The 27,607-nt window shown below is 37.5% G+C and overlaps 1 protein-coding gene across 1 annotated transcript in view; it reads right to left on the bottom strand.

Annotated features, from left to right (window-relative positions):
• The window catches only part of LOC126419822 (putative fatty acyl-CoA reductase CG5065), a 174,561-nt gene that overhangs the window by 76,892 nt on the left and 70,062 nt on the right, over nt 1-27,607 (bottom strand). Inside the window, exon 4 of the mRNA XM_050087052.1 lies at nt 27,496-27,605. Within this exon, the coding sequence (XP_049943009.1) occupies nt 27,496-27,605 (110 nt within the window). The remainder of the gene's footprint in view (nt 1-27,495; nt 27,606-27,607) is intronic.

Below are 27,607 nucleotides of genomic sequence, written 5' to 3'. Positions count from 1 at the left end.
AGTAAAGTTAGAAGTAGAGAAAAGAAATACTACTTTCAAACTTGCTGATGTCGAGAAGCTAACATGTTACTCAGCAGGACTGGGAGAGGTGTGTAAAACATGCAGAAGCATTTCATGAAACTGGTTTCTTGAACCAGGATTTGAGAGACACCGTAGTGGAATCTGTGATGATACACTTGGCTGAAACAAGCAACAGTGAATCTGAAGACACGGAACCAGAAGACCCTATGTAAGAAGCTGACTTGATTTAAATGTTTGTCTGTTCATTTAGTTACAGAGGACATACTGCGACTGTTTATCCCTTACAGTAAATGTCTGATAAATTTATCACAAGTGGTAACAATTAGTTTACTCAACAGTAACTGTCAATTAAAATAAGACAGTCAATTCTGCATTAATTAATAACAGTGTTTCCTAAAAACCTATATTGAATGTCTTTACATTCTGATATAATCTTACTGCATTCGGTTTACTTCTACACTCGGAATATAACTCCTTTTTTTCATAGAAGGATTTATTGGCTGTTTCATTGTAAGGGTAATGCAGTTCATAAAATGACAAAACATTTTGGTGCTTCTGTATCGAGTGTATATGTAAACAGTGCAGTAACATCAGAACATTCCCAGCACCTATTCTGATTCTCCAAGAAGAGCATAGAAGTCCATGATATTTGATGACTTTTACAAAAAGCTAGAATGTAGAATTGTATTACTTTAGTATGACAGAGGATAGTATCCAATGGATAGAGAAATGCAGCATAATTTCCATGATAAAACTGATTATTCTGGCCAGTCACTTCTATGCACTATCTCCTCTGCCCACTTGGTTTTTAATTCAGAAACTGTAATGATGGATGAAATTTGTAACACAAGACAGAGACATTGCAGTAGTAAGAGTAGTAAGTCATAGATAACATTTTCTCAAATATGTCAGAAACTGACATAGAGGTAACAAACATAGATTTAGGATTGTCTGACCACAATGCTCTCACCATTGAAATCCCTTTACGGTCAAAGGAAGATAAAGGTGTAAATAATATTTACAAAAGAAACTTCTCTGTGGACAGCTGTCATCATTCATAAGTATCTTAGAAAATGAAAATTGGTTAGATGTTATGAAACGGTCAAGTACAGATGAGGCATATAGTGTATTTGCGTCGATTTATATGATGAACTTTGAGATGTGTTTTCCAAAGAAACTGACCAGAGTCAAGTCTACTGGATACATAAAGTCAAGTTCTTGGGTGACTCTTGGAATTAAGAAATCATGTGAAAACATGAAAAAACTGAATTCAGAGTTGAGGGAGTGTACAAATATTGATTTTATAGAATATGTAAAGAGGTATAGGAAAATATACCGCAGAGTAATTGCAAATGCAAAGTTATTATGTAATAATATGGAAATAAAACAGTCCAGAAATAAAACTAAAATAGCATGGGAAATTGTGAGAAAAGAAACTGGGGTACCTACCAAAGACAAGGAAATTATTCTAAAAGATGAGGAGAATAAAATGGTAGATAAATATGCCATGCCTAATTATATAAATAATTACTTTTTAAAGGTACCCCAGACATTAAGCAGGAATCTTGGGGAGTAGATTAAGATGGAAGCACCCAAGGCAGCCAGCAGTATGATGGCAGTTCCAACAAACGAAAAGGAAGTTTTAAAAGTGATTAAAAGTCTGAAGTCCAAAATGTCAGCTGGAGTAGATGAGGTGCCAATAATATTAGTAAAGAAAACAGCTAATCAGATAGCAAAACCATTGGTGCACATAGCAAACTTGTCAATGGCTGAGGGCATGTTTCCACAAAAACTGAAAATTTCTAAAGTCATTCCCCTGTTGAAAAAAGGGTGATAAACTTAAAATAGAAAACTACAGACCTGTCTCACTCCTCCCAACTTTCTCTAAAGTTTTAGAGATACTAATGAAATATAGAGTCACACATTATCTTAATATACACAATCTGATAAACAGTAATCAGCATGGATTTCAAGCTGGGAGGAGTACCGAAACAGCTGTACTAGAATATACAAAAGAAATAATCACTAAATTGGAAGAGGGAAATAGTGTAGTTGGGATAAATCTAGATTTGTCAAAAGCCTTTGACACTGTTGACCACAGCACACTTTTGAAAAAGCTTGAAGCTATAGGTATCAGAGGACCGGTAAAAAAGTGGTTTGAGTCTTATCTGGAAAAGAGGATGCAGGTGGTTGAAATTACAGCACCAAATATTAATCAAAAAATTAAACTAAGATCAGATCCAAGGGAGGTCACAGTAGGAGTACCGCAAGGAAGTTTATTAGGCCCCTTGCTGTTCCTCATTTACATTAATGATATTCAGGTGTCAGAGATAAAAGCTAGAATAATGTTATTTGCTGATGATACTAGTTTAATAGTTAGTGATATGAAGCAGTCATTGCACAGTACTGTGGACCATGTCCTACAAGATATACAAAAATGGTTTAGTGCTAACAAGCTAACACTGAATGCAAAAAAAACTAATTATGTGCAATATGGAAAAATAAGTGAACAGGACGACCTAAATCCCACAATGGAGGGCAAACAACTTGAAAGAGTACAGTGTGCAAAATTCCTGGGTATACACATTGATGAGAAGATTAATTGGAAGGACCATGTGGTGAACTTAGCACTAAAACTAAATTCAGCATGTTTTGTGCTTAGAATAATTTCAAGAGTTTGTAGTAATCACTGTACCAGATTAGTATATTTTGGCTATTTTCAGTCCATTGCATCCTATGGGATAGTATTCTGGGGAAAAACAAATTGTCATCTAAATGAGATTTTCAAATTGCAAAAACGTGCTATTCGGATAATAACCCACAGCCCACCTCAAACACATTGTAGGCCCCTTTTTAAAGCATTGAAAATTTTAACAATTCCATCATTATACATTCTGAAATGTCTGTTGGTGATCAAAAGAAATCAGGGCAAAATGAAAACCAATACAGACTTCCATAATTACGATACACAGCAATGTAAAGATCTCCACATACAAGCTGTAACAAGGACCCGAAGCCAGAAACATGTATGTAATCAAGGCATCAAACTTTTTAATGCACTACCAAAACATATCAAAGAGCTGGAAAATAAGGATAAATTTAAAACTGTTCTAAAGAACCACATGCTTGACAAATGCTTTTACAGCATAAGTGAATATCTCTGCGCAACTGTATAAAATATATGTTTAAGTTAATGTGACAAATGAAATTACATCAGTGCATAATAAATTATGTTATAAAAACACTTATTAGTTCTATATTGTATTAAACATAAGATAGATTAATATGAATTCAGCACAGATACAAATTTTGTAAAGATATTATATAGGTGTTAAAATGTACCATGACAAATCCTATATCACAAATGTGATCATTGGGATGATAATAAATAAAATAAATAAAAAAAATAAATAAAAAGAACAAGGTTTTTGTGTACCAAGCACATATTGCATACTGAGAATAATAGGCTTACAGCAAATTTAGATAAAACTTAGGTCTCACAAAACCTTTCAAACAAATATTTTGCTTGACTTCAGTGAAAATATTGGCCTCAAAATAACTACAATTACTGCTGTATAGTGTATATTGTCATTTTGAGTGATGGATGCAATGACAAAGGATATGCATTAGCACCCAGTAAAATGTTTTTGGAAAGTAGGGAATATTCTTGGTCATATTAAAGCAAGCTGTCTGAACAAAACTCTTGGCGACAGCCTACAGTGACTTGCATGCTGCTGCGCAAGGAATATTGCAGAAGTAATTTGCCTCTGTACGTGATATGATACAATAATGATGTCTGAATTTTACCAAAAATAATTTTGCAGCTTTCTTAAAAATTTTCTCATGGAAAGTTCCTTTGAAGTCCTACAGAACAAAAATTAATCAGCGACAACATTTTTCACTATGCAGTCAGCAGTTTCACACCTCTTACAATATTTTATTTTTTTATCTCAGAATACTTTTATGTTTTTGAAATAAAAGGTGTAGCATATGGATCTGTAATCTTTGAGGATGTTCATTTTTTCTTAGTCCAATTACATTGGTGATTCTGCTACTACCATAGGTTGAAGTAAAATATTATTTTCCTCCAAAATTCCTTGTAACGTTAGGCTTTTTTTTCCCCCTTAGCAGCTAGTGAGAATTTTCTTTTGAAAAGTACTCCATCAATTCTAGAGTAAAAATAGAGTTGCCCAATATTTTTTTTTAAATTTTTATGAACATTTCAAGTTGTAGCTATAAAAAAAAACTGGCAATGCTCTAAGATGGTGAGATGACTTTGAAGCCCTATTTTTGTGCTGGCCACTATAGATATTTAATTGATGTGGCTGTGTCAAGTAGCACGTCACCAATGTTTGTATTCAGTCATTACAGGATTGTTTTTCCTACTCATCTGCATTAACTTATATTTTTCTACATTCAGAGCAAGCTGCCATTTATCAAATCAACTATAAATTTTATCTAAGTAATCTTGTATCCTCCAACAGTCACTCAAAGATGACATCTTCCAGTTCACCACAGCATCATCAGCAAACAGCCACAGATTGCTGCCTCACCCATTCTGTTCATGTTTTTACTGTTTCATTGTGAAGCATCTTCCAGTGTCCAGCATCATGTTACAAGTATGAATATATATATATATATATGTGCATTCCTCATCTGGAAATAAGCCTGAAAATGTTAAAAAAAACAGCTCACAAAAAAAGAAATATTTTGTAAATGACTAGTCATAGTTACTTTTAGATTAGGTATTTGAAAAAAGACTGAACTTCTGAAATAATGTGTGAACAATTGAACCCACTGCTGCTACTGAGCACACCTAGTGGCAGTTTTAGACAACAAATTGTCATTAGTCTCATTTCTTTGTGGCCATTAGTCACCAAGCCATAACCTTTGAAATAAACATGTACACCTGCTGTTTGTCAGATTAGTAGCAATCAGTAAACCCCCAATTTTTTAAAGAATCAAACTTCCTTGTGAAACACTGGATGAATGTAATCTGGGTAATTTTTGCAACATTTTAAGCAAAAGCAAGTGCTCAATGTTTATGACCTATATGTTATACAATGATATAATTTTGCAGGCACATTCAATTATGTATGTAGGTACTGTCTGCAAAGTGTTTTGCAAATAGAGTTAATAGTAAAGAAATAATAAATTAAAATATCATGTTTGATGCTGAAGTTTTACTGCATGAATAGTGAAAACATAGTGACCAATAAAATTTTTACTTTCATCATTCCGTAAGCCAGTGAGAAAAAGTTTTGTAGAAGTTTGAGATTATGCTGAAATCAGTCAATAACTGCTTGCTAGTGTAAATGGCAGTGAAAACTTCCCTAAGAACATCATAACAGGAGATGAGATGTGAGTTTATAGCTGTGATGTTGAAATAATGGTGCATCTGTTGCAGTGGGTGTGCAAAGGATTGACTGATCAAAAACATCGTGCACGAGTCAGTCAGAAATCGAGGAGATGATGGCTGTGTTTTCTTGACTGACAAGGCATTTTCCATCAGGAATTTGAACTGCCTGTTGCATGGTTAACAAGGAGATCTATCGGGTAATTTTAGCATCTTTGAGGGATTCAGGAAGAGGCCCGTATTGTGCAAAAGCAGACTTGGATGTCACACCAGAACAGTGCATCAGTTCATGTGTCATGTGTCCTCACTTTTACAATTGTAGCTGTGTATAGCTCCTCATTGGGAATATTTCAACTATTTTTGAAAAACTTAGATTCTTTGTTGTTCGATCTCTCAGACAGAGGGAAGCAAATTATTGTTTGTGGGGATTACAGAGTAGATTTTCTGAAAGAGTCCAATAGAAATCTTGACCTTGAAATATTACTTGGTTCTCTCAATTTGATGTCAGTTACTGATTTTCCTACTCAGGTGGTACAGAAAAGCAGCACACTGACAGATAATGTTTTTATAAACCAAGACAATTTCAATCAAACAAAAACTTTTTCTGTTAAGAATGGTCTGTCTCATCGTGATGTACGGCTAGTTACAATATATGACATAGCTCCATACACTAATGCGAAACAGTCCTCCAAAATAGTACACTTAGTTAACAATTTAACAATTGCAAATTTTAGGAAAAGCTTGCAACAATTAGACTGTGTGGAGGTGTACAGGGAACTAGATGCTAAATTAAAATTTAACCTGTTTCATTATACCTTTATGAGTATATTTGAAAACAGTGAAACATAATTATAAGGCACTCTCTAAAAACCCATGGCTTACTAAAGGGTTAAAAATATCTTGTAATCTAAAAAGGGAAATGTATCTTATAGCTACAAGGACTAATGATCCAGAAACATCAACCATTGTGAAAATTACTGCTCTGTGTTAAGAAAAGTTATTAAAAAGCCTAGGAGTATGTGCAATTAGTCTGAGATTGGCATCTCTGATAATAAAATTAAAACAATTTGGAATATTGTTCAAAAGGAAACAGGGCAACTGAGAGCACAGGAAGACTGTGTTTATAACAAACTCAATGAAAAGTTTGATACCAAAAAGTCAGAAGTAGAAAATATTTTTAATAATCATTTTTTGAGTGTTCTAGAGAAAGCAGGATCCAGTTAATCATTAGAAAATACAATGCTGTGCATGGAAGAGGCAATACCTAAGCAACTTGATAAAACTGAAACTCAACGCACCTCTCCTACTGAAATTAGGAAAATAATAATTTACTCAAAAATAAAACGTCGCATGGAATTGATGGCATTTCCAACAGAGTACTAAAAGCTTTTTCCCAATGGATAAGAAGGATTCTCAGCCACATACATAGTAGCTGTTTGAAACAGTGCATCTTTTCAGACAGACCAAAATGTGCTTTTGTTAAACCATTGCATAAAAAAGGTCATAGGTCTGATGCTACCAACTACCACCCAGTCTCACTTCTGATTGCTTTATTTAAAATTCTTGAAAAGTAAAGTATTCAAGACGAGCTTCAAATACTGGGTGGTTATAATTAAACTTTCCCTATTTAACTCATTATAACATGGAAACTAGTTACCATACTGTACTCGTACCAAATGTGGTAGCATTAATGTCCAAAGTATGGAGTGCATGATATCCATGTGTCACAGCACCACCATCCAGTTCCAACTATGGCCATCATGATTCATGGTCTCACACACCTGACCAGTCGCAGTGCACTTTTGATACTTGGACAAAAGGAGCAGGGCATTATGGGTGAAGCTCTATTATCAAAACACCAGTAATGCTGCAGCTGCGCTTCGAGGATATCGCCAGCTAAAAGGGTTATGGGAGGGCCCTCTTTCTCCATTTGCTGTGCAGAACATGATGAAGAAGTTCAGATGAACTGGGCGTCACTCCGGCTACTGGTTACACCACAGGTGGTTGATGAAATCGTTGCTGCTATGGCAGACAACACTGCAAATAATTCCTGATGGTCAGACAGTGCACATGCTACATCACAGCAGTTGAACATCCCATTGTCCACTGTACCAAAGTTGCTTCAGTCCATTCTCAAATAGTATCTATACAAGATCCATGTTGTACAGCAGCTCATACCACAGGACAAACAACGACGTGTTGACTTCCCTCTCCACTTTCTCCCAAGGATTGAAGTTGAACAGCCTATGGACAGACAAAGCTCATTTTTCTCTGACGTGTGAGGTGAATACACAGGTGCTACTATTCAACTGACGAATTTATGAACAATGTGTACAGCCAATGCACCTGTGTGTCTCTCCCCACTCGCTGCCGTTTTGGGTCCTTTTTTCTCCCACCTCCCTGCCTCACCTCACAATCTTCTGATGCTGCTCCTGTTGGCAGTCAGGTCCCTGCACATTCCACCAGACACCATTTGTCTCTTTCTCCACCCATATACTACTATCCCTTCCCCTTCTCTGCCCCCGCCAAATTACTGTTTGCATCCCACGTGATGTGGCATTCTGGCCTAAGATGCTGCTGTTGGCAGTCATGTGTACATGAGGTTTGCTAGCTTGTGTGTGTGTGTATGTGTGTGTGTGTGTGTGTGTGTGTGTGTGTGTGTGTGTTTTACTGATGAAGGGTGTGGCAAAAGCTTTATGTGAGAGTCATTTATGAATGTGGTTTGAAAAGTTTTCAGAATCACCAGGAGAGGTCAGCACTATTGCAACGAGTTGTTCACTTGATATTCATTGGACTGTTTCCTGTAAACACTTCCCATGTCAATGCTCTTGGAAGATAGCTGTATCTGTGACGTGGTTCTGTTGTTGTTCCAGTGTAGTGATTTGCAAAGATGGAAAAAAAAATCGAAATTCGAGTAGTAATTAAGTACTTTGTGAAGAAAGGTATGAAAACAAAGGACATTCATGCTGATTTCCAGAATACACTGGGGGACTCTGCTCCTTCATATTCAACTGTTACCAAGTGGACAAATGAATTTAAATTTGATCAACAAAGCTTAGACGATGATCTGCACAATGGTCAGCCAAAATGTGTCACTACTCCAGAAATCATTGCAAAAGTGCACAAAATGGTCATGAAGGATCACCGATTGAAAGTACGTGAAATTGCTCATGGTTGCCAGATGCCAACCGAAAGGGTATATCACATTTAATTGAAGAATTAGAAATGAAAAAATTATCTGCAAGATAGGTGACGCAACTCTTGATTCTGGATCTAAAATGCATGAGAATGGGCATATCGGAACAATGTTTGGCCCATTTTAGGAGAAACAAACAAGATTTCTTGCACTGGTTTGTGACCACAGATGAAACTTGGGTGCACTACTGTACCCCAGAGACAAAACAAAGTCATTTTCAAGATGGGATCAAGGCACATGAGCATTGTTGGACCAAGTGCATTAATCTACAAGGAGACTACATTGAAAAATAAAAAAAGTTTCAGTGATGGAAGTAATTTTTTTCTATTCCGTTCCAAGAACTTTTCAAATAACCTTCATAATTGTGCCTGTCTGCAACTTGACATGTCTTCTTTATGATAAGTAGCAATCTGTCTTTTCCTACAAAGTATTAGATAGTGTTGAAACCAAGAGAGAAAATATGGTTAATGGTAATACTTATAATGTAAATAATGGTTTTGATGGAGAAGAAGAGAAAATTTAATCAAGTTAATGGAAATAATAAAAATTGAATGCCTTGAATACGAAGTCAAATGAGGCTTGTAATTTGGTTACTGAAAGTATTCAGAACAAAGCTGTCAGTGAACTGTTGAATAATATTTTTCTTTGTATAGCTTGGATAGATGTTGGGGATGGACAATTTGATCAGGAAATGTGAAAAAATTGGCAGGTTCATGTAAAAGAGTTTATCCTGAGTGGTGGAGGAAAGAGAGTATGAAATTTATTAATTATGTAAGAAATATGGGAATAAACAAGAATTTAACTGTATTTCCGAGTAATTTATGCAATGATAATAATAATATTACTGACAGTATTGATCTGGTTAAAGGAAACAGTGAAACTTTTGTAGGTAACAATGAAATCAATAAAAAACATGAAAAACAGTTAGTGCAAGTTAGTGTAAGGAATACTGGAATGAAATAGGTGAGTGCAGTAAAAGCAAAGGTGGCCAGAGCAAAGAGGTTTGTTGCTAAATTGCCAGTAGCTGCCGTGGACAAATTATTAGAGTTATAATGATGCTCAACTAAAAAGTGCATTGAGAACCGAAAGAATTTTTTAAGTTGATAATAAAGCAAACAGTTTGCAAAACATAATGTTTAATTCCCCCCCATGAACCATGGACCTTGCCATTGGTGGGGAGGCTTGCTTGCCTCAACAATACAGATAGCCGTACCATAGGTGCAACCACAATGGAGGGGTATCTGTTGAGAGGCCAGACAAACATGTGGTTCCTGAAGTGGGGCAGCAGCCTTTTCAGTAGTTGCAGGGGCAACAGTCTGGTTGATTGACTGATCTGGCGTTGTAACACTAACCAAAGTGGCCTTGCTGTGCTGGTACTGCAAACGGTTGAAAGCAAGGGGAAACTACAGCCGTAATTTTTCCTGAGGGCATGCAGCTTTACCGTATGGTTAAATGATGATAACGTCCTCTTGGGTAAAATATTCCGGACGTAAAATAGTCCCCCATTCGGATCTCCGGGCGGGGACTACTCAAGAGGGCGTCATTATCAGGAGAAAGAAAACTGGTGTTCTACAGATCGGAGCATGGAATGTCAGATCCCTTAATTGGGCAGGTAGGTTAGAAAATTTAAAAAGGGAAATGGATAGGTTAAAGTTAGATATAGTGGGAATTAGTGAAGTTCGGTGGCAGGAGGAACAAGACTTCTGGTCAGGTGACTAAAGGGTTATAAACACAAAATCAAATAGAGGTAATGCAGGAGTAGGTTTAATAATGAATAGGATAATAGGAATGCGGGTAAGCTACTACAAACAGCATAGTGAACGCATTATTGTGGCCAAGATAGACACGAAGCCCACGCCTACTACAGTAGTACAAGTTTATATGCCAACTAGCCCTGTATATGATGAAGAAATTGATGAAATGTATGATGAAATAAAAGAAATTATTCAGATAGTGAAGGGAGACAAAAATTTAATAGTCATGGGTGACTGAATTCGGTAGTAGGAAAAGGGAGAGAAGGAAGCATGGTAGGTGACTATGGATTGGGGGTAAGGAATGAAAGAGGAAGCCGCCTGGTAGAATTTTGCACAGAGCAAAACTTAATCATAGCTAACACTTGATTCAAGAATCATAAAAAAAGGTTATATACATGGAAGAATCCTGGAGATACTGACAGGTTTCAGACAGATTATATAATGGTAAGACAGAGATTTAGGAACCAGGTTTTAAATTGTAAGACATTTCCAGGGGCAGATGTGGACTCTGACCACAATCTATTGGTTATGAACTGTAGATTAAAACTGAAGAAACTGCAAAAAGGTGGGAATTTAAGAAGATGGGACCTGGATAAACTGAAAGAACCAGAGGTTGTAGAGTGTTTCAGGGAGAGCACAAAGGAACAATTGATAGGAATGGGGGAAAGAAATACAGTAGAAGAAGAATGGGTAGCTTTGAGGGATGAAGTAGTGAAGGCAGCAGAGGATCAAGTAGGTAAAAAGATGAGGGCTAGTAGAAATCCTTGGGTAACAGAAGAAATATTGAATTTAATTGATGAAAGGAGAAAATACAAAAATGCAGTAAATGAAGCAGGCAAAAAGGAATACAAACGTCTCAGAAATGAGATCGACAGGAAGTGCAAAATGGCTAAGCAGACATGGCTAGAGGACAAATGTAAGGATGTAGAGGCTGATCTCACTAGGGGTAAGATAGATACAACCTACAGGAAAATTAAAGAGACCTTTGGAGAAAAGAGAACCACTTGTATGAATCTCAAGAGCTCAGATGGAAACCCAGTTCTAAGCAAAGAAGGGAAAGCAGAAAGGTGGAAGGAGTATATAGAGGGGCTATACAAGGGCGATGTACTTGAGGGCAATATTATGGAAATGGAAGAGGATGTAGATGAAGATGAAATGGGAGATACGATACTGCGTGAAGAGTTTGACAGAGCAGTGAAAGGCCAAAGGCAAAACAAGGCCCTGGGAGTAGACAACATCCCATTAGAACTACTGACTGCCTTGGGAGATCCAGTCATGACAAAACTCTACCATCTGGTGAGCAAGATGTATGAGACAGGCGAAATACTCTCAGACTTCAAGAAGAATATAATAATTCCAATCCCAAAGAAAGCAGGTGTTGACAGGTGTGAAAATTACCAAACTATAAGTTTAATAAGTCACAGCTGCAAAATACTATTGCAAATTCTTTACAGACGAGTGGATAAACTGGTAGAAGCTGACCTCCTGACAGATCAGTTTGGATTCTGTAGAAATGTTGGAACATGTGAGGCAGTACTGACCATACACCTTATCTTAGAAGAAAGATTAAGGAAAGGCAAACCTATGTTTCTAGCATTTATGGACTTAGAGAAACCTTTTGACAATGTTGACTGGAATACTCTCTTTCAAATTCTAAAGGTGGCAGGGGTAAAATACAGGAAGTGAAAGGCTATTTACAATCTGTACAGAAATCAGATGGCAGTTATAAGAGTCGAGGGGCATGAAAGGGAAGCAGTGGTTGGGAAGGGAGTGAGACAGGGTTGTAGCCTCTCCTCGATGTTATTCAATCTGTATATTGAGCAAGCAGTGAAGGAAACAAAAGAAAAGTTCAGAGTAGGCATTAAAATCCATGGAGAAGAAATAAAAACTTTGAGGTTCGCCAATGACATTGTAATTCTGTCAGAGACAGCAAAGGACTTGGAAGAGCAGCTGAATGGAGTGGACAGTGTCTTGAAAGGAGAGTATAAGATGAACATCAACAAAAGCAAAACGTGGATAATGGAATGTAGTCGAATTAAATCGGGTGATGCTGAGGGAATTAGATTAGGAAATGAGACACTTAAAGTAGTAAAGGAGTTTTGCTATTTGGGGAGCAAAATAACTGATGATCGTCGAAGTAGGGAGGATATAAAATGTAGACTGGCAATGGCAAGGAAAGCCTTTCTGAAGAAGAGTAATTTGTTAACATCGAGTATAGATTTAAGTGTCAGGAAGTGGTTTCTGAAAGTATTTGTATGGAGTGTAGCCATGTATGGAAGTGAAACATGGACAATAAATAGTTTAGACAAGAAGAGAATAGAAGCTTTCAAAATGTGGTGCTACAGAAGAATGTCGAAGATTAGATGGGTAGATCACATAACTAATGAGGAGGTATTCAATAGAATTGGGGAGAAGAGGAGTTTGTGGCACAACTTGACTAGATGAAGGGATCGGTTGGTAGGACATGTTCTGAGGCATTAAAGCATCATCAATTTAGTACTGGAGGGCAGCGTGGAGGGTAAAAATCGTAGAGGGAGACCAAGAGATGAATACACTAAGCAGATTTAGAAGGATGTAGGCTGCAATAGGTACTGCGAGATGAAGAAGCTTGCACAGGATAGAGTAGCATGGAGAGCTGCATCAAATCAGTCTCAGGACTGAAGAAAACAACAACAACATGGTTTTCGAGCAGGGCACAGTACAGAAACAGCCATATTGGACTACATAACAGAAATAGTAAGTAATTCGGAGTCAAATAAACAGGTTGTTGGAATTAATCTTGTTTTATCCAAAGCTTTCGATACTGTGAACCATGTAATATTACTAGGGAAACTTCAAGCAATAGGCATCATGGGGACTGTTAAAAAATGGTTTGAATCTTATCTGCAAACCAGGTCACAAGTTGTTGAGCTGAGGTCATTCAACAATCTTCACAATTTTAAACTCATATCTGAACCAAAACAAATTGAAATAGGTGTTCCACAGGGCAGCAATCTGGGCCCATTGTTATTTCTAATTTATATCAATGGTATACAGGCTCCAAAAAGCTCAGCCAAAATTCTACTATTTGCAGATGACACGAGTATCATAATTAGTGATATAAAAGAATCATTGTGTACTACAGCAGAAAAAATGCTCTCATACATACAGTCATGGTTTTATTCAAATAAGCTGACATTAAATACAAAAAAACAAACTTTATACAGAATGGAAGCAAGTGTCAAGGGGAAAATATGTGCCTTATGGTGGATGGCAAACAAATAGAAAAAGTGTGCACCACAAATTTTTTGGGAATGCGAATTGACCAAGATTTAAACTGGAATGAACACAGTGTATATCTTACACAGAAACTTAGCTCAGCATGTTTTGCTTTAAGAATAATATCCAAGGTATGTAGCAAGGAATGTATTAGAGCAGTGTACTTTAGATATTTCCAATCAGTTGCAAGCTATGGCATAAGTTTTTGGGGAAAAACCAGGTCAAGACTAAATGACATTTTTATTATGCAAAAAAGAGCTATTCGTATCATGACACACAGCCCACCACAAACTCACTGTAGGCCCTTATTCAGATACTGACAATACCATTGATATATATTTTTAAATGCCTGGAAATGATCAGTAAAAATAACTGTGATCTCCAAACCAACTCAAGCTACTATGATCACAATACAAGGCATTGTAAAGACTTCCACATTCCATATGTAGCAAAAACTAGAAGTCAGAAACATGTTAGCCACTTAGGAATAAAGCTTTTAAATGCACTTCCATCTCAAGTTAAAGAATTGAAAGGCAAAAATAATTTCAAGCGTGAAGTAAAAAAATACTTGATGGAGAAATGCTACTTCAGTGTAAATGAATACCAGTCTCAGGCTGTGGATTGAAACCTGTACTTACTTTTAAAAAAATTTAAACTAAAATAATTATGTTTTCAACTTTGTAATTATGGTACTTATGAAAAATCTGTTAAGCATCCATAATACGTTTTGTGTATAAGGCGTAGTTCATTATCTATAATTGTTTATCATGAGTGCGTACTTTTGTTTTTGTGTAATAAGTTCTTGTACACTACTTATGTACTATGTGTATGTAATTTGTTTTGCTGTTTGAATATGTTTGTCCATTTATTATGTGTATGTGTTGTTATGTGTTACGTGTAATCAAATGACAAATCCTATATTACATGTGTGATCTATTGGATGCTAAATAAATAAATGAAGCAGCTTGTTGACAATCTACTTAAAAGTATGGCATTGCAACCAGGAACAGTTTGGTACTCTACATAAAAATGATTATAGCAACGAAACTCTCTTAAGAAATTGTTTGAAAAAGCTAACTGAAATATTAATTTGTGTGATGACTTACTGAATATATGCTGCTGTAAGTTCATTCCATTCCTATAATGTTTACCTCCTTTGGAATGTGATTGCTCTTCTGATATAAATTTTAGAAAATGATGATAATTTCACTAATATAATTTGAATTTCAAGAAATTTAATTGATCATATTTCAGATGGGACCAATCAAGTAAATAAAACAGCTTCCTTTCGCTTTCTATTCCTATACATGTTCAGTTTTAAATTTTCTTTTTGTATTAAATTACAAGTCATGTACATTTGTGATGAATAACAAATGTGCAAATAACGAGAAAACATATTTATTACAGGTACAAATAAAATGCTTGCTAGTGCACAAATGTAGAAAATTTGTTTGCTTTTTCATGTTTACACATGCTGAACACACCTTATCCATGGTTACAAGTGAAAATATAAAAGAGGACTCACAGAATGGGTCTACACTAGGCAGTGAGAGTGGTTTTTTGTAAAAATGCCGCTAGTGGTTAGTAATAAATTTTTATTAATACAGTGAAAAATTGATGAAGCAGTGCAAGCAAGCTATGGGAGTATAGAGCAATATAATAAATATATTGTGAAATACTGTAATACCATAAAATGCAATTTATTTATCTCTTTTGAATGTTTGTAAAAACTGATGTTATCAAGTGGGCAAGGAAGGCTGTTAGGTAACATTTACTTTAAATACCTAAGGTGAAAATTCTTTTAATTTATTATGATAATGTTGTTTTCTTTATGTGACAAACTTACAGGCCACTGAATTACCCAGTCAACTATTTGTCCACAACTGTCTGTCTCATTCAGTTTGGCAGAGGGGTGGGGGTGGGGGGGTGGGGGGGGGGGGTGAGGTGATGAATGTAGCAAGTTGGGAACTAATTCAACTGTTATGTTTTCTTCTTCCAGAATCCATGAAAGACTACAATTCTTTTGTTTTACATTCTATATATAGTGTAGGTGTACACATAATATGTGACATGTACAGGAAGGTGTCAAGCTGTTATTTATCATTCAATTGTTTACATTTGTGTTTCTAATAACAATGATGCAAATGGTTTTACTAGAACCCAGAGTAATTAAAAATCATGGATAAGTGAAGTTACAGTGATGTCATCTAGTAAAATAAACACTTTGAGCTAAACAGCAGCAAAGGAGGTATACAGGGTTTGTCCAGAAAGCAATACAATGCTTTTTTTTAATTTACTAATCACATAGACCCAACAACTTAAAATTCTTTGTAGTATGACCCTTCTGCATCATGCATTATAAACTTTCTGGAACTCCTCAATCAGGATAATCTTCAGGGAAGCCACTGAAGTAACTTGTGTGTTGTTGAATTCAATACACTTTCCTTTGAGGTCCCTTTTCAGCTGAGGCAACAAAACGAAGTCCGCTGGGGCCATGTTGGGACTGTAGTGCAGTTGCAGCACCACTGTCACATCCATCCATGTCACGTAGGCTGTGACAACAAAGAAGGTGTGGGCTGGCACATTTTCATGGTGCAGTTTCCACAAAGAGCAGAAGACCTTTTGGATGCAGGCAACCATGTAATGCAATCTTTGGAGCACTTCCTTCTAAAACTGAGCACTAATGATCTTTGCTTGCGCAAGCCTCCTTCTGGTGAGGTGGCAACATTGTGTGCCATTCTACACTCTGCCTCTGAAAGACCCATGACTCCTCCCCATTGAACACATAGTGCAAGAAATGGGATCATCTTCACAAAAGTGCCTTAGTTCATATTTCCCTTTGGTGTCGATCAAAACTCTGGTCACAAGTTTTGCATAAACCTTCTACATGGTCAAGTCTTCCAACGCAATCTCATGAACAAACATTTGCAGTAAGTCACATAATCCTGATGTCAAGCCAGCATTCATTTGAAGGGCTGAATTCAGTAACTGGTGCACACAAATCACATGGTCATTCAATTGTAATCTTGACTGTTGTCCTTGTGTGCCTTGTTGGTGACCTCCACCTGACCTTCTCTAAACATCTTGTGCCCCCTGTTCAACTGCAATATAGAAAGGCAATCATCCCCATGCGTTCCAAAAGTTTTCAGCAGCATCTTGCTGAGCTTCACAAAAAAAATTATTCATATCATTGCTCTAAAGTTTTCTCCATTGTAAGTTCAATGCAACCACTAATAGAGGTTCATGCAAAAAGCCATCCTAACACTTGAAGATCATGGAGGAAATTGAGTGGCCTACCACTGGAAAGCTAAGAGTACCCATCAGTCTGACTGCTCTGCAAGTTATAGTCATGTCACAAAAAGATATGACACATTACTCTCAGGACACACCTTGTAGTTACCATTCATTTCAATGCAGACAGTCCCAACTTTCTGAGAACATATTTTAAAGTATCCGAAATTAATTAACTTATGAAATAATTGACAGTAAACATTCGGATCCTCAAAATTTCAGTTGCCTCTTTTGTCTTGATGCCTGCAAGATTCTGAGCTTCAATGACGTAATGTTATTACTGTATTTTCTCTCTCATTATTAAATTCAGTCAGTAGCTAAGATTTCGAATAATTTAGGTTCACAAACAATTTATTTCAAGATCAATGCCAGAGTCATTAGTATGGGATTTAGATGACACATGAATAATAATGTTCCAGATATTTTTGTGAATTACTAACCTCAAACATTTTTCATAAACCAAATAGTAGTAACATCTCAGAGCCCATGCAGAATAGAAAATCTAACCTAGCTGCTTCTCAAAACATTAAGCAGTTTCAGAAATAACATCATATCCTTTTGCATGTCTTTAAATAGTAAGCCTTCCACCAAAATCACCACTCCGCTACTAGCAAGTAACTGAATAACACCTCCAGTCAGGTCACATTAGAGTCTGTGACAGGCAAGTGATTGGATAACATAATCAGGCCAATTTGACTCAAAGTCTGTGACCAGCCAGCACACATACAAGCCCTCTAAGTCAAATCATGTAGTTAATGGCTGGTAATCACATGAGTAAGAGAGGTTGGTAATCACTCGAGTAAGATCTATGTACAATAAGTCTGCTGCCAGTATTCATACTCACCATCAGTATGTCAATATTCCTCAAACAGTATTTACTGAACAGTGTTACGAATTCTGTTGACCATTCTACAAATTATGTCATGCACTACTGCTTTCATGCTTCTGTCACTTTATATTACACCTCTGTGAAATTCTACAAGGACCATGACTCTGATTAATGGTTAGGAGAGTTCTTTTCCAAATGTATGTGTTATGGCATGAAGTCAAGCACCAGCATGCCAGTTGGGAACAACAAAGCAGAAAAGGCTATGAGAAGGGGTCTGCCAATTGCACGCTGACCAACCTCCCTTCCAGGATGACAACATGACAGCAGCGGCCCCTAGGTGAGGAGGTCATAAGCGCTCTACCCAACTGGTGGCAGCCCACTTGGCTAGCAGCTTCAATGTTAGGCTTTTCTATAGCAGCATCATCATTAGCAACTTCGTTAGCTAGCTCTGTGTAGCACAGACTTGTATTTGTCTGTGCTGGAGAAGACTGATTACGTTGTATCTCACCCTCTGCTTGTGACACATCTAGCAAAGATAAGTATTGTAAATTTCTTGTTGTAATAAAACTTGTTAATACAAGTTGTTTGTTTGTTTGTCTAGTGAACTGAGTAGGCAGGATTCATAGACACAACAAGATTGGCGACAAGATGAACGAACATCAACATTAAAACCTGTTCATGTTTTTCACCCAGAGGCAATAGCTGCCACAGATTTGTCGTGAGATTTTGTGTTTTGCTGGCGGCTTAATTCTACCTTGTCTTTTCTTTGCAGGAGTTTGTTTACATGTTTGAACAGTGTCTCTTATAGTGTTTTTACTATTAATTGTTTTCAGGTGGGCGTTGCAGAAATTTTCTTTGCTTGTGTGTTTGTTTTTATTGCTTGCATTGTCTGTTTATTCCATTTGCATATTCTAATACTAGCAACCCATCTCTCCCAACCCCTGCTTAGGCACCTCAGCTGCAAGCAATAGATGGAATGCAGCTAAGACAAACGTTTCAGTTTCAGGCCAGCAGACTGCAACCCTTTTGAACAGTACAACAGTTACTGATGAACCAAACAACTAACACAATGCCACATGCATAAACTGTAGCTCCTAGTACCATAACACCTTTTCGCCATTTTAATGAAAAAGAAGAGGAATGGCTCGAGTGGTTGCAACAGTATGAAGCTCACATCATTGCTCACAAAGTGTCAGGTACTGGGAAACTACATTGCTTTTTGTCATTGGTAGGAAGTACCGTCTTTTGCCTCATCCAGAAATTGTTCCGTAACACCACTCTGAGAGATATTTCCTATGATTAGGTTATAGGCTGTCTACCTATCATGACCAACAAGTGAATGAGGAAACATCAGAACAAACTTATCCTGAGTGGTAATGGATTTGTGGGGTATGACTAAGAAATTCAAATTCGGATGTGCTCGTGGTGCTTTATATTCAGAAGTTATGTTGCGTGATGCGATCATGTACAGTGTAACTGATTTCAACCTTCGAGAACAGATTTTGAAACAGTAAGATCCAACATTTCAGCACATAGTGCAAGTTCTAGGTCAGTATGATTCATGTGCCATAGCGCCTGATAAAGTTGAGCAGTCACCAATTTGTCTGGTTGAGTCATCCCTTGCTCACAACTGGCCCAGTAGGCAGCAACAGCATGCATGTGCCAAGCTTCATAAATAGTTCTCTAACTGGGCAGCTACATCAGTAAATAGAACATAGTCACACCCTCAGTGTTATACACTGCACAAATGCCTAGATTGCCTGTCCAGACAAGCACAGTGTTACGCTTGTGGCAAGAAAGGTCACATACAAACTGCATGTTTGCAATGGAACAAAGATAAGACTTCTCCCCAATCACAAAAATATAGTCAAAAGGCCCATGTAATCAATGCAGTGTATTCAAAGCCTACTGCAGGGCTTATACTGGACAAGACATTCTCATATTTGGAAAATGTGCTTTGCCTGTGACATTCACTGAACTACAATCATCTGATTGTGAGAACGTATTTGGCCTTAATTTGTTTGGCTTTCAAATTCAGGACAATGTGTTGTCAGTGACTGCATTCAATGCCAAAGACAGTGTAGCTAGCTTGCTGAAAGCATTCCCTGAACTATTTTCTGAAGGTTTAGGCAGTGCTAACAATTTTGTTGCATGTATTATTATGAAAGAAAATGCTCAGCCAAAATTTTGCTGGGGCAGAACTGTTCCTGTTGCATTATGGGATAAAGCTTCTGCTGAACTTAAAGAATTGCAAGATAGCAGGTATTGCGCCCATACAAGCTAGTCAGTCGGCAAGTCCACTGGTTTTGCTCACTAAACCTTTAGGTCACATTCACCTCTGTGTTGACTTTAAGTCTACAGTCAATCAATAAACTGTGATTGATACTTATCTATTTGCCATGCCCAGAGGATCTCATGGACAGATTAGACACTGTTTGCTACTTTTGAAAAACTGATTTGCAGGACACATATCTTCAAATATCACTAGATGAAGAATCTAAAACCGTGTGTGTTGTGAGCACTCATTTGGGATTGTTGGAATATTTGCATTTGCCTTTTGGTAGTGCTTCTGCACTCACCATTTTCCAATCATATTTGGAACAGCTGACTGCTAAAATACCAAACTGTTCAAACTATTTGGACAATATTGTCATAGCAGTCATACACCTGAAGAACACATTGCAAATTTGTGTGCTTTGTTTCGTGTGTTAGCTGATACAGAACTAAAGTGTAGACTGGACAAGAATGATTTTTTTAAACCTGAGTTGCAGTATCTTGGTCACGTTATAAACAGTCAAGGTGTACATCCCCTTCAGTCGAATTTGTTAGCCATACGTGACCTGCCAGTTACTCACAATATCACAGAATTGTAGTCAGTCTTAGGGAAAATGAACTATTATATTCGGTTCATACCGAGTGCCACACAAATTGCAGCTTCATTGCATCACGTACATCACAAGAATGTGCCCTTTGTTTAGACAGATGAGTGCCAAGAAGCTTTTCAAAACCTTAAAGATGCATTGCTCAGTGATCGATGCTTGGTTCTCTTTGATGCTGACAAACCAGTTGCGCTGCAAGTTGACACTTCTCATTAGGGAATTGGTGCAGTGCTTTCACATGGATTTGGTGATAGAGACAGGCCTATTACTTTTGCATCAAAAGTGTTGTCCAAAGCTCAGTGTAGCTATTCACAAATAGAGAAAAGGCATTGGCTATTGTGTATGGTGTCACCAAATTCCACCACTATTTGTATGGCAGAAAATTCTACTTCGTAACAGATCACAAGCCATTGCATGCCTTGTTTCATCTGATGAAATCGGTTCCTGTATGAACTGCCCAAAAATTGCAAAGATGGGCTTTGTTGTTGTCTCAATACCAGTACAAGATTGTGTATCATCTGCCAGCTCAACATAGTAATTCGGACACATTTCCACGTCTTTCGATTGGCCCTGATATACACTTTGATGCTTCTGCTGCATCCTGTTGTCACATTGATGCTCAGGATTCTGTGTTGCTTCAATCTTTTCCTCTGAACTGTACAAAATTGCACAGGCCACAGAAGCTGATTCAGATTTGAACATTTTGCTAAAATATATTTGCACATCTTGGCCTCACTCATTACATAGCATCGTGGAATCTGTCATGAGACGATACTTTGCACATTGGCATAGCCTTGCTATGTACCAAGGTGTGATTCTCATTCAAAATGACACTGGACAGTCATGTGTGTTGATACAAAAGATTTGCAAAAAGAAGTGTTGCAGTTACTTTGCCAAGGACACTGGTGGATTGTTTGTACGAAACAGTCAGCATGTCGACACTGTACTTGACAGGGTATGGACACCCAAACAGGACAGATGACATTATGATGTCATGTATGTGTGGAAAATCAGTCTGCTCTGCCACAAAAATTCTCTGCTTGGCCTAAGTTGTAATCACCATGGCAATGTGTCCACATAGACTTTGTGGGTTCTTTTTTCAACATTCGTTGGTTGATTGTGTTAGACTCTTATAGCAAGTTTCTGTTTGCTGTGCCAATGAATTCAACGACACCACATACCACAGTCTAGGTGTTGTCCTCTATTTTTAGCCTCAAAGGTTTGCCTGAAGTCATAGTATCAGACAACGGCACTAAGTTCACGTCAAATGAATTCAAAACATTGTGTGAATGCAATGGCATACAGCATCTAACTAGTGCATCATTCCATCCACAGTCAAATGGCAAAGCAGAACATTTTGTTAGAATCTTCAGGCAGAAAACGGCCGAACTTTGCAGTGCACACACCAGGGATCAAGCAATGGAATTGTTTCTTGCTTCGTATTGTTCGCATCCATGGTATGGACCATTGTCACAGGAACTGCTCCACGGCCGCTGCCAATCAGATACTGCTCCACCTGCTCCACACTCCTCAGCATCTGGCGCTGAAGGTTACGCCACATGATATTGTGTTTTTCAGGGTTTTTAGGGGCATAAGACAATGGTCACAAGGTGAGATCCTTCGTTGACTTGGCGCATGCGAATATCTCATTTCAGAACCAGACAGCAGTGCTGAGATCACAATCAAATTCGCCTCTGTCATGTGCACAGTGATCCTTCTGTATCTCCTCCCCCAGGTTCACGGATCCTGAGGACAGTGTAGCCACAGCAGCCACTGCCAGAGGTTGTCATCCCAACACTGTGGGATGACACCATTGAGATGGAGCCTTCGCCTCCTCCACCTCCTCTCATCCTACTGTCCATGTCGCCATGCTCGACACCTTCTACATCTTGTTATGGGCCTCAGGAGGTGGATGCAAAAACTTCTGGGTGTTTCTCGGGTGATGTTTCCACCAGAGGGACGGTCAAATGGCAGGGTACGACCAAAAGTGTGACGCTGCAGCCACAACTTCTGGTCCATCAGACCGTCCATGCTCCTGCCTCCCCTCCTGTTGTTGTGCTCCATATATGATTTTGATTGGGGGGGGGGGGGGGGGGGGGACGAATTTTACAGTATAAAGTCAAGCACTGGCATGCCTGTTGGGAACAACAAAGGAGAGAATGCTGTGAGAAGGGGTCAGCCAATAGCATGCTGATGGGCCTCCCTTCCAGGACTTCAACGTGACAGCAGTGGCTCCTAGGTGAAGAGCACCAAAGCACCATGCTCGACTAGTGGCAGCCCACTTGGATAGCAGCTTCAGTGTTAGGCACTTTGATAGCAGTGTCAGCGTTAGTGACTTTATTAGCAAGCTCTACATAGCACAGACTTGTATTTGTCTATTCTGAAAAGACTGATTTTGTATGCCACACTTTGTTTGTGACACATCTAGCAAAGTTAAGTATTGTAATTTTCTTGTTGAAATAAAACTCATTAATAGGAGTTGTTTGTTTGTTTGTCTGTCAAATCTAGTAGGCAGGATTCCTGGACCCAACAGTATGAGTGAAGGAAAGGATATGTGTCTCTTTATGTGTACAAACTGTGATTTGTAAAACTGGAACTGGCCACCACAATGTTGTAGTGCAAATAAAGTGAGATGAACCACTTAAAATTTATCTGCATGCAGATTCAAAACGAAATAACAGGTTTCAATTGTCTGTTGCCAACAAACTATGAAGGCTAGAAATAGATTGCAAATGTCAGTGTATAGGGGAAGGTTCAAAGTTTCATGAAACTATATGACACAATAAACATAAGCACTGTGTGTTGCTTGAGAAACATCAAAACAGTAGTCCATTTCATTCCACACATGAATCAACTGGTCCTTCTTTATCGATTTGACAGCTTCAATTTCTCAGTTCTTGAAAAGTAGCTGCCACAGGTGGGATAAATACTCTGTCTTTAATGTACCACCACAGAAAAAAATCACATCACAAAATGTGAGGTCTGGTGACCTAGGAGGCCAAAATCAATGTACAAAATCTTCTTGAAAACCTTTTGTGACCCTGTGTTGTGCAATGGTGTAGTTAAGATAATGACACACCTCAAGGTGAGAGTGAAGGTGAGAGAATAAAGTCATTGGAATCTTCATGAAGTCAAGGAAATAATCAATTTTGCATCGTGTCCAGATATGACACTTCTGCCACAGTTTCCTCCACCAAAAAGAAAAGTCCATATACTTTGTGAACAGAAATGGCACAAAATACATTTGATTTCAGTAAGTCTCTTTGATGTTATATGACAATGCCAGGATTTTTTTACCCCCAAATTCTTACATTATGGCAGTTTGTTTGATCAGGGAGCTGAAATATCAATTCATTTGAAAAGATGAGCCATTCAGAAAAAGTGTCCTCTGCCATACCCTGGAGAACTGAAATGTAAAATTCTTACCTTCTGTTATAGACAACAGCATACAATTGCTGTAGTAACTGCAACTTGTAAGGTCTCATATGCAGGAATTGTTTCAGATCAGAACATACCACACCTTTTTCTGAGGAAGTTGATGTTTCTGGCCTGCCCACCTTGTGAACTTCCTAGAGTTCCATTGATTCATCTTGCATATGCTCAGCATTTTCATCAGACATATGTGGCCAACTAGTGCTATTCCCTATGTGTATGCAAGCAACCAGCTTCCGAGAAATCTGCCAGTGATAAATCTGCTCGTATGGAGGTGGATTCTCGCTAAATTGATGGTGGAATGCACATTGCACTTGACCAATGGATTGCCTTTGCACAAATTCCAACACACAAAATGAGTTCTTTTGTGATGTGGTTGCCATGTTGCTACAAGCAAACAACAGCGCATCTGTGTCAATCATTGAACCTTCCTCTATGCAGTGACATGCACAATTTGTTTCTATCATTTATAGTTTGCCTGTAATAAACACTTGAAAATTGTTCTTTCTTTTTGAATCACCTGGTGTTATGTGGTCTACATTATTTGAAACTACCCTTTATAGTATCAGTTTCCAGAACATCTTTTCAGTATATCAACAAACGAGACTTCAAGACATGAAAAAACCAACTGTCAACTTCTTAAGATATTGTGCAACTACCAGTAACCAAGCCCTGTTTGAGGGGACAATACAAAGGGACTCCCCATGCAAGAAAACCCTTTCTATACCTATAGTAGGTCTAATCAATGAGTGGTCTTTATATTTTTGCTGTTTTAAATTTCCTACAGTTATTGACCTGAAACACCAGCAGACATACTGTGATACTCACAGCCATTATACAAGACATCAAATCAATTATTCTTGGAATCTATATTGGAAAAGTTAATTTCATTCCCCACAGATTACCATGTGGGAACTTGTGCTAGAAACATTTGTGGGTGATACAGGGTGATGGTTCTGTGTATGAACTTTGCTGCCCCTTCTCCTTTTTTATACTCCCTCAATCATTGAAAAAAATTATCTGTCCAAAGGATCATAGAGAATCCATTAATACCTGTGGGCTAGCTGAATTACAATTCACTTGTTTATCAATATCATTCAGTCATCATTTTCCATAAATCCCATCAAAAAGTAGAATCGTCAGAGATATGGAACAGTGTATTTTAACAGCAGAGAAGCAACCCTGAGAAACTTGATCTGTGTGCTTCATTGACAATAAACTGTCATTATACAGCTTAACACTATTTGTGCTTACACTAGCTACACGTGACCAAGTAAATTTAGCACGAAACCTGTACAATATACCTTTAATTGTTATATCTACTCAATGTGCTAATAGAAACTCCTGGATGGAACACAAATAATGTATGAGTGAAAACAACCATTCATTGTATAGTATGTGTATTGATCAATGAATAGCCACATAAACTGAAGTATATCTCAATTTCTGAATTTAAGTTCTTCTTCAGAGCCTACAGGCTTGTATAGCTTTCATTTAGTGGTCACTCATTTCAGTCCTTTCATTACCAACAAGTTCCTGTAAATTTCTTTTCTGCCCCTGAAAGCTTCAACATATTGCTAATAATTCTAAGGGCTTTGTGATATGAGCTGCAATTGTATCTGATATGGTGTTATTGAAGTCTTTGATCACTGTCTTTCTGTTAACCAAACATCTTGTACTTAATATCTGTCAACTTGCATTTTCATACCTTGGTCCTATTTATAGTGCAGCTGACATGGTATCTTGAGAAGCTTCATAATATTGTATCTATATCATGCAAGATGTCTGCTATCAGTGGAAAAATTCATCTAGATGGATATGAGCTACTATAATATTATTGTAGAATCAGTGGTAGTAAAGAAAATGGCTACATACAAAATAAATTACTATCAAGACAACTCATCGGCTGGTGTATGTAATACTCAACAAATCTTTAAATTCTGTGTCATACTTACGGATCTGGATAGACAGCAGCCACCAGAAACCAATATTTCCATTTTTGTTGAGCACTCTTAGAGTAATAATAAGAACATATAGAAGAAATCTGAGAGTCAACAGAGTGTGAGTCCTTATCAGAAATAATATCTGATAAAATGGCTAGTGTTTGTGTAACTGATTTGAATTTATACAGTGGAAAATCTAGGATGGAATAGCAACATAAATTATGACAGATTATTACTCACTGCACAGAGGAGGCATTGAGCAGCAGACAAGCAGATTTAGAAGTAGACTTTTGGATAAGCTATTGGACAATGTCCTTCATCAGATGCAGAAAACACACACACACACACACACACACACACACACACACACACACACACACACACACACACACACAGCCACTTTCATCTCTTGGTTAGATTCTAGTAGCAGCAAGGCCTCATCAGCTAGAGGCAGCAGGGGCCATATGCTGTGTATGTATGTATGTGTGTGTGTGTGTGTGTGTGTGTGTGTGTGTGTGTGTGTGTGTGTGTGTGTGTGTGTGTGTAGCAAAAGGGACACCCATTGCTATTAATGACCATGATGTTGAATGTGATTTTGAAGGTAATTTGGAGATTGAAGTGATTTTTTAAAATGGAAATGCTAATATTTGATTTAATATTCAGAAAAGAGCACCAAATTTTATGTATAGAGTGATGCATTGTCTAAGGTCATGCCAAGGTTCAATGAAGGTCAAATAAACAAATATATTTTCAGTTTTTGTAGTGATTTACTCAGAATAGAGGAGCTATTCACCGAAATACAATGTTAGATACAAAACACCTTAACTGAAAGATAAAATTCAGATCAGACATAACCATGAACTGAACTCAACTTTGAATGACCTTTGATACTTACCTTTAAGATCAGGGTTATTGGTAATTGTACATGATCACTCATCTCGCTTCCAATTTGAATCTAACATTGTATTTTGCTGTATCCCTCCTCCTTTCCAAGTTAATCTCTACTAGAACTAAAAAAATATTTCCTTTTTTACCCTTCATTGAATCTTGCCATTACCTTGAACAATGTATCACTTTCTACACAAAATTTGTTGCTCTGTTAAACTCTTAAATTAAATATTATGGTTCCCATTTTAAAAATCACTATAACCTACAAATCACCTTGAAAATCACATTAAAGGTGATGGCCATTAGTAGCAATGCTTGAACCTCTTTGCCACTTACAACTTTTATCTAAAATGTTTTGCTCTATCTCATCTCTGTTATGGATTAAAATAGTCTACCTTGCATATCTGATGAAGAACCTTATCCAGCATTTAATCATACTTTAAATGTGCCTTTCCATTGATCAATTTTTCCTCTATATGGTGACTAATAATTTATCCTAATTCATGTTGTTGATTATAATTTAGGTATTCTGTGCAGAACACTGCTTGTGGTTTCCAGTTATATACATTAACAGCAACACCATAACACTAACAGTTCATAATGACTGAACTACCATGATTTTCCACGTACTACCATTTCAGAACTTACAGATAGTTGGTCGAATTATGACTGAAGGAATTCTGTCACTGTGATCATTTACTAAATGCTCTGCCAGGCCTTTGGAGAATGTGTAAGTATTTGGATATGTTCCCAGAATCCT

Source organism: Schistocerca serialis, chromosome 9 (genome assembly GCF_023864345.2).
Source record: "Schistocerca serialis cubense isolate TAMUIC-IGC-003099 chromosome 9, iqSchSeri2.2, whole genome shotgun sequence".
Classification (NCBI taxonomy): domain Eukaryota; kingdom Metazoa; phylum Arthropoda; class Insecta; order Orthoptera; family Acrididae; genus Schistocerca; species Schistocerca serialis.
This window is presented reverse-complemented; position numbering and strand designations above follow the sequence as displayed.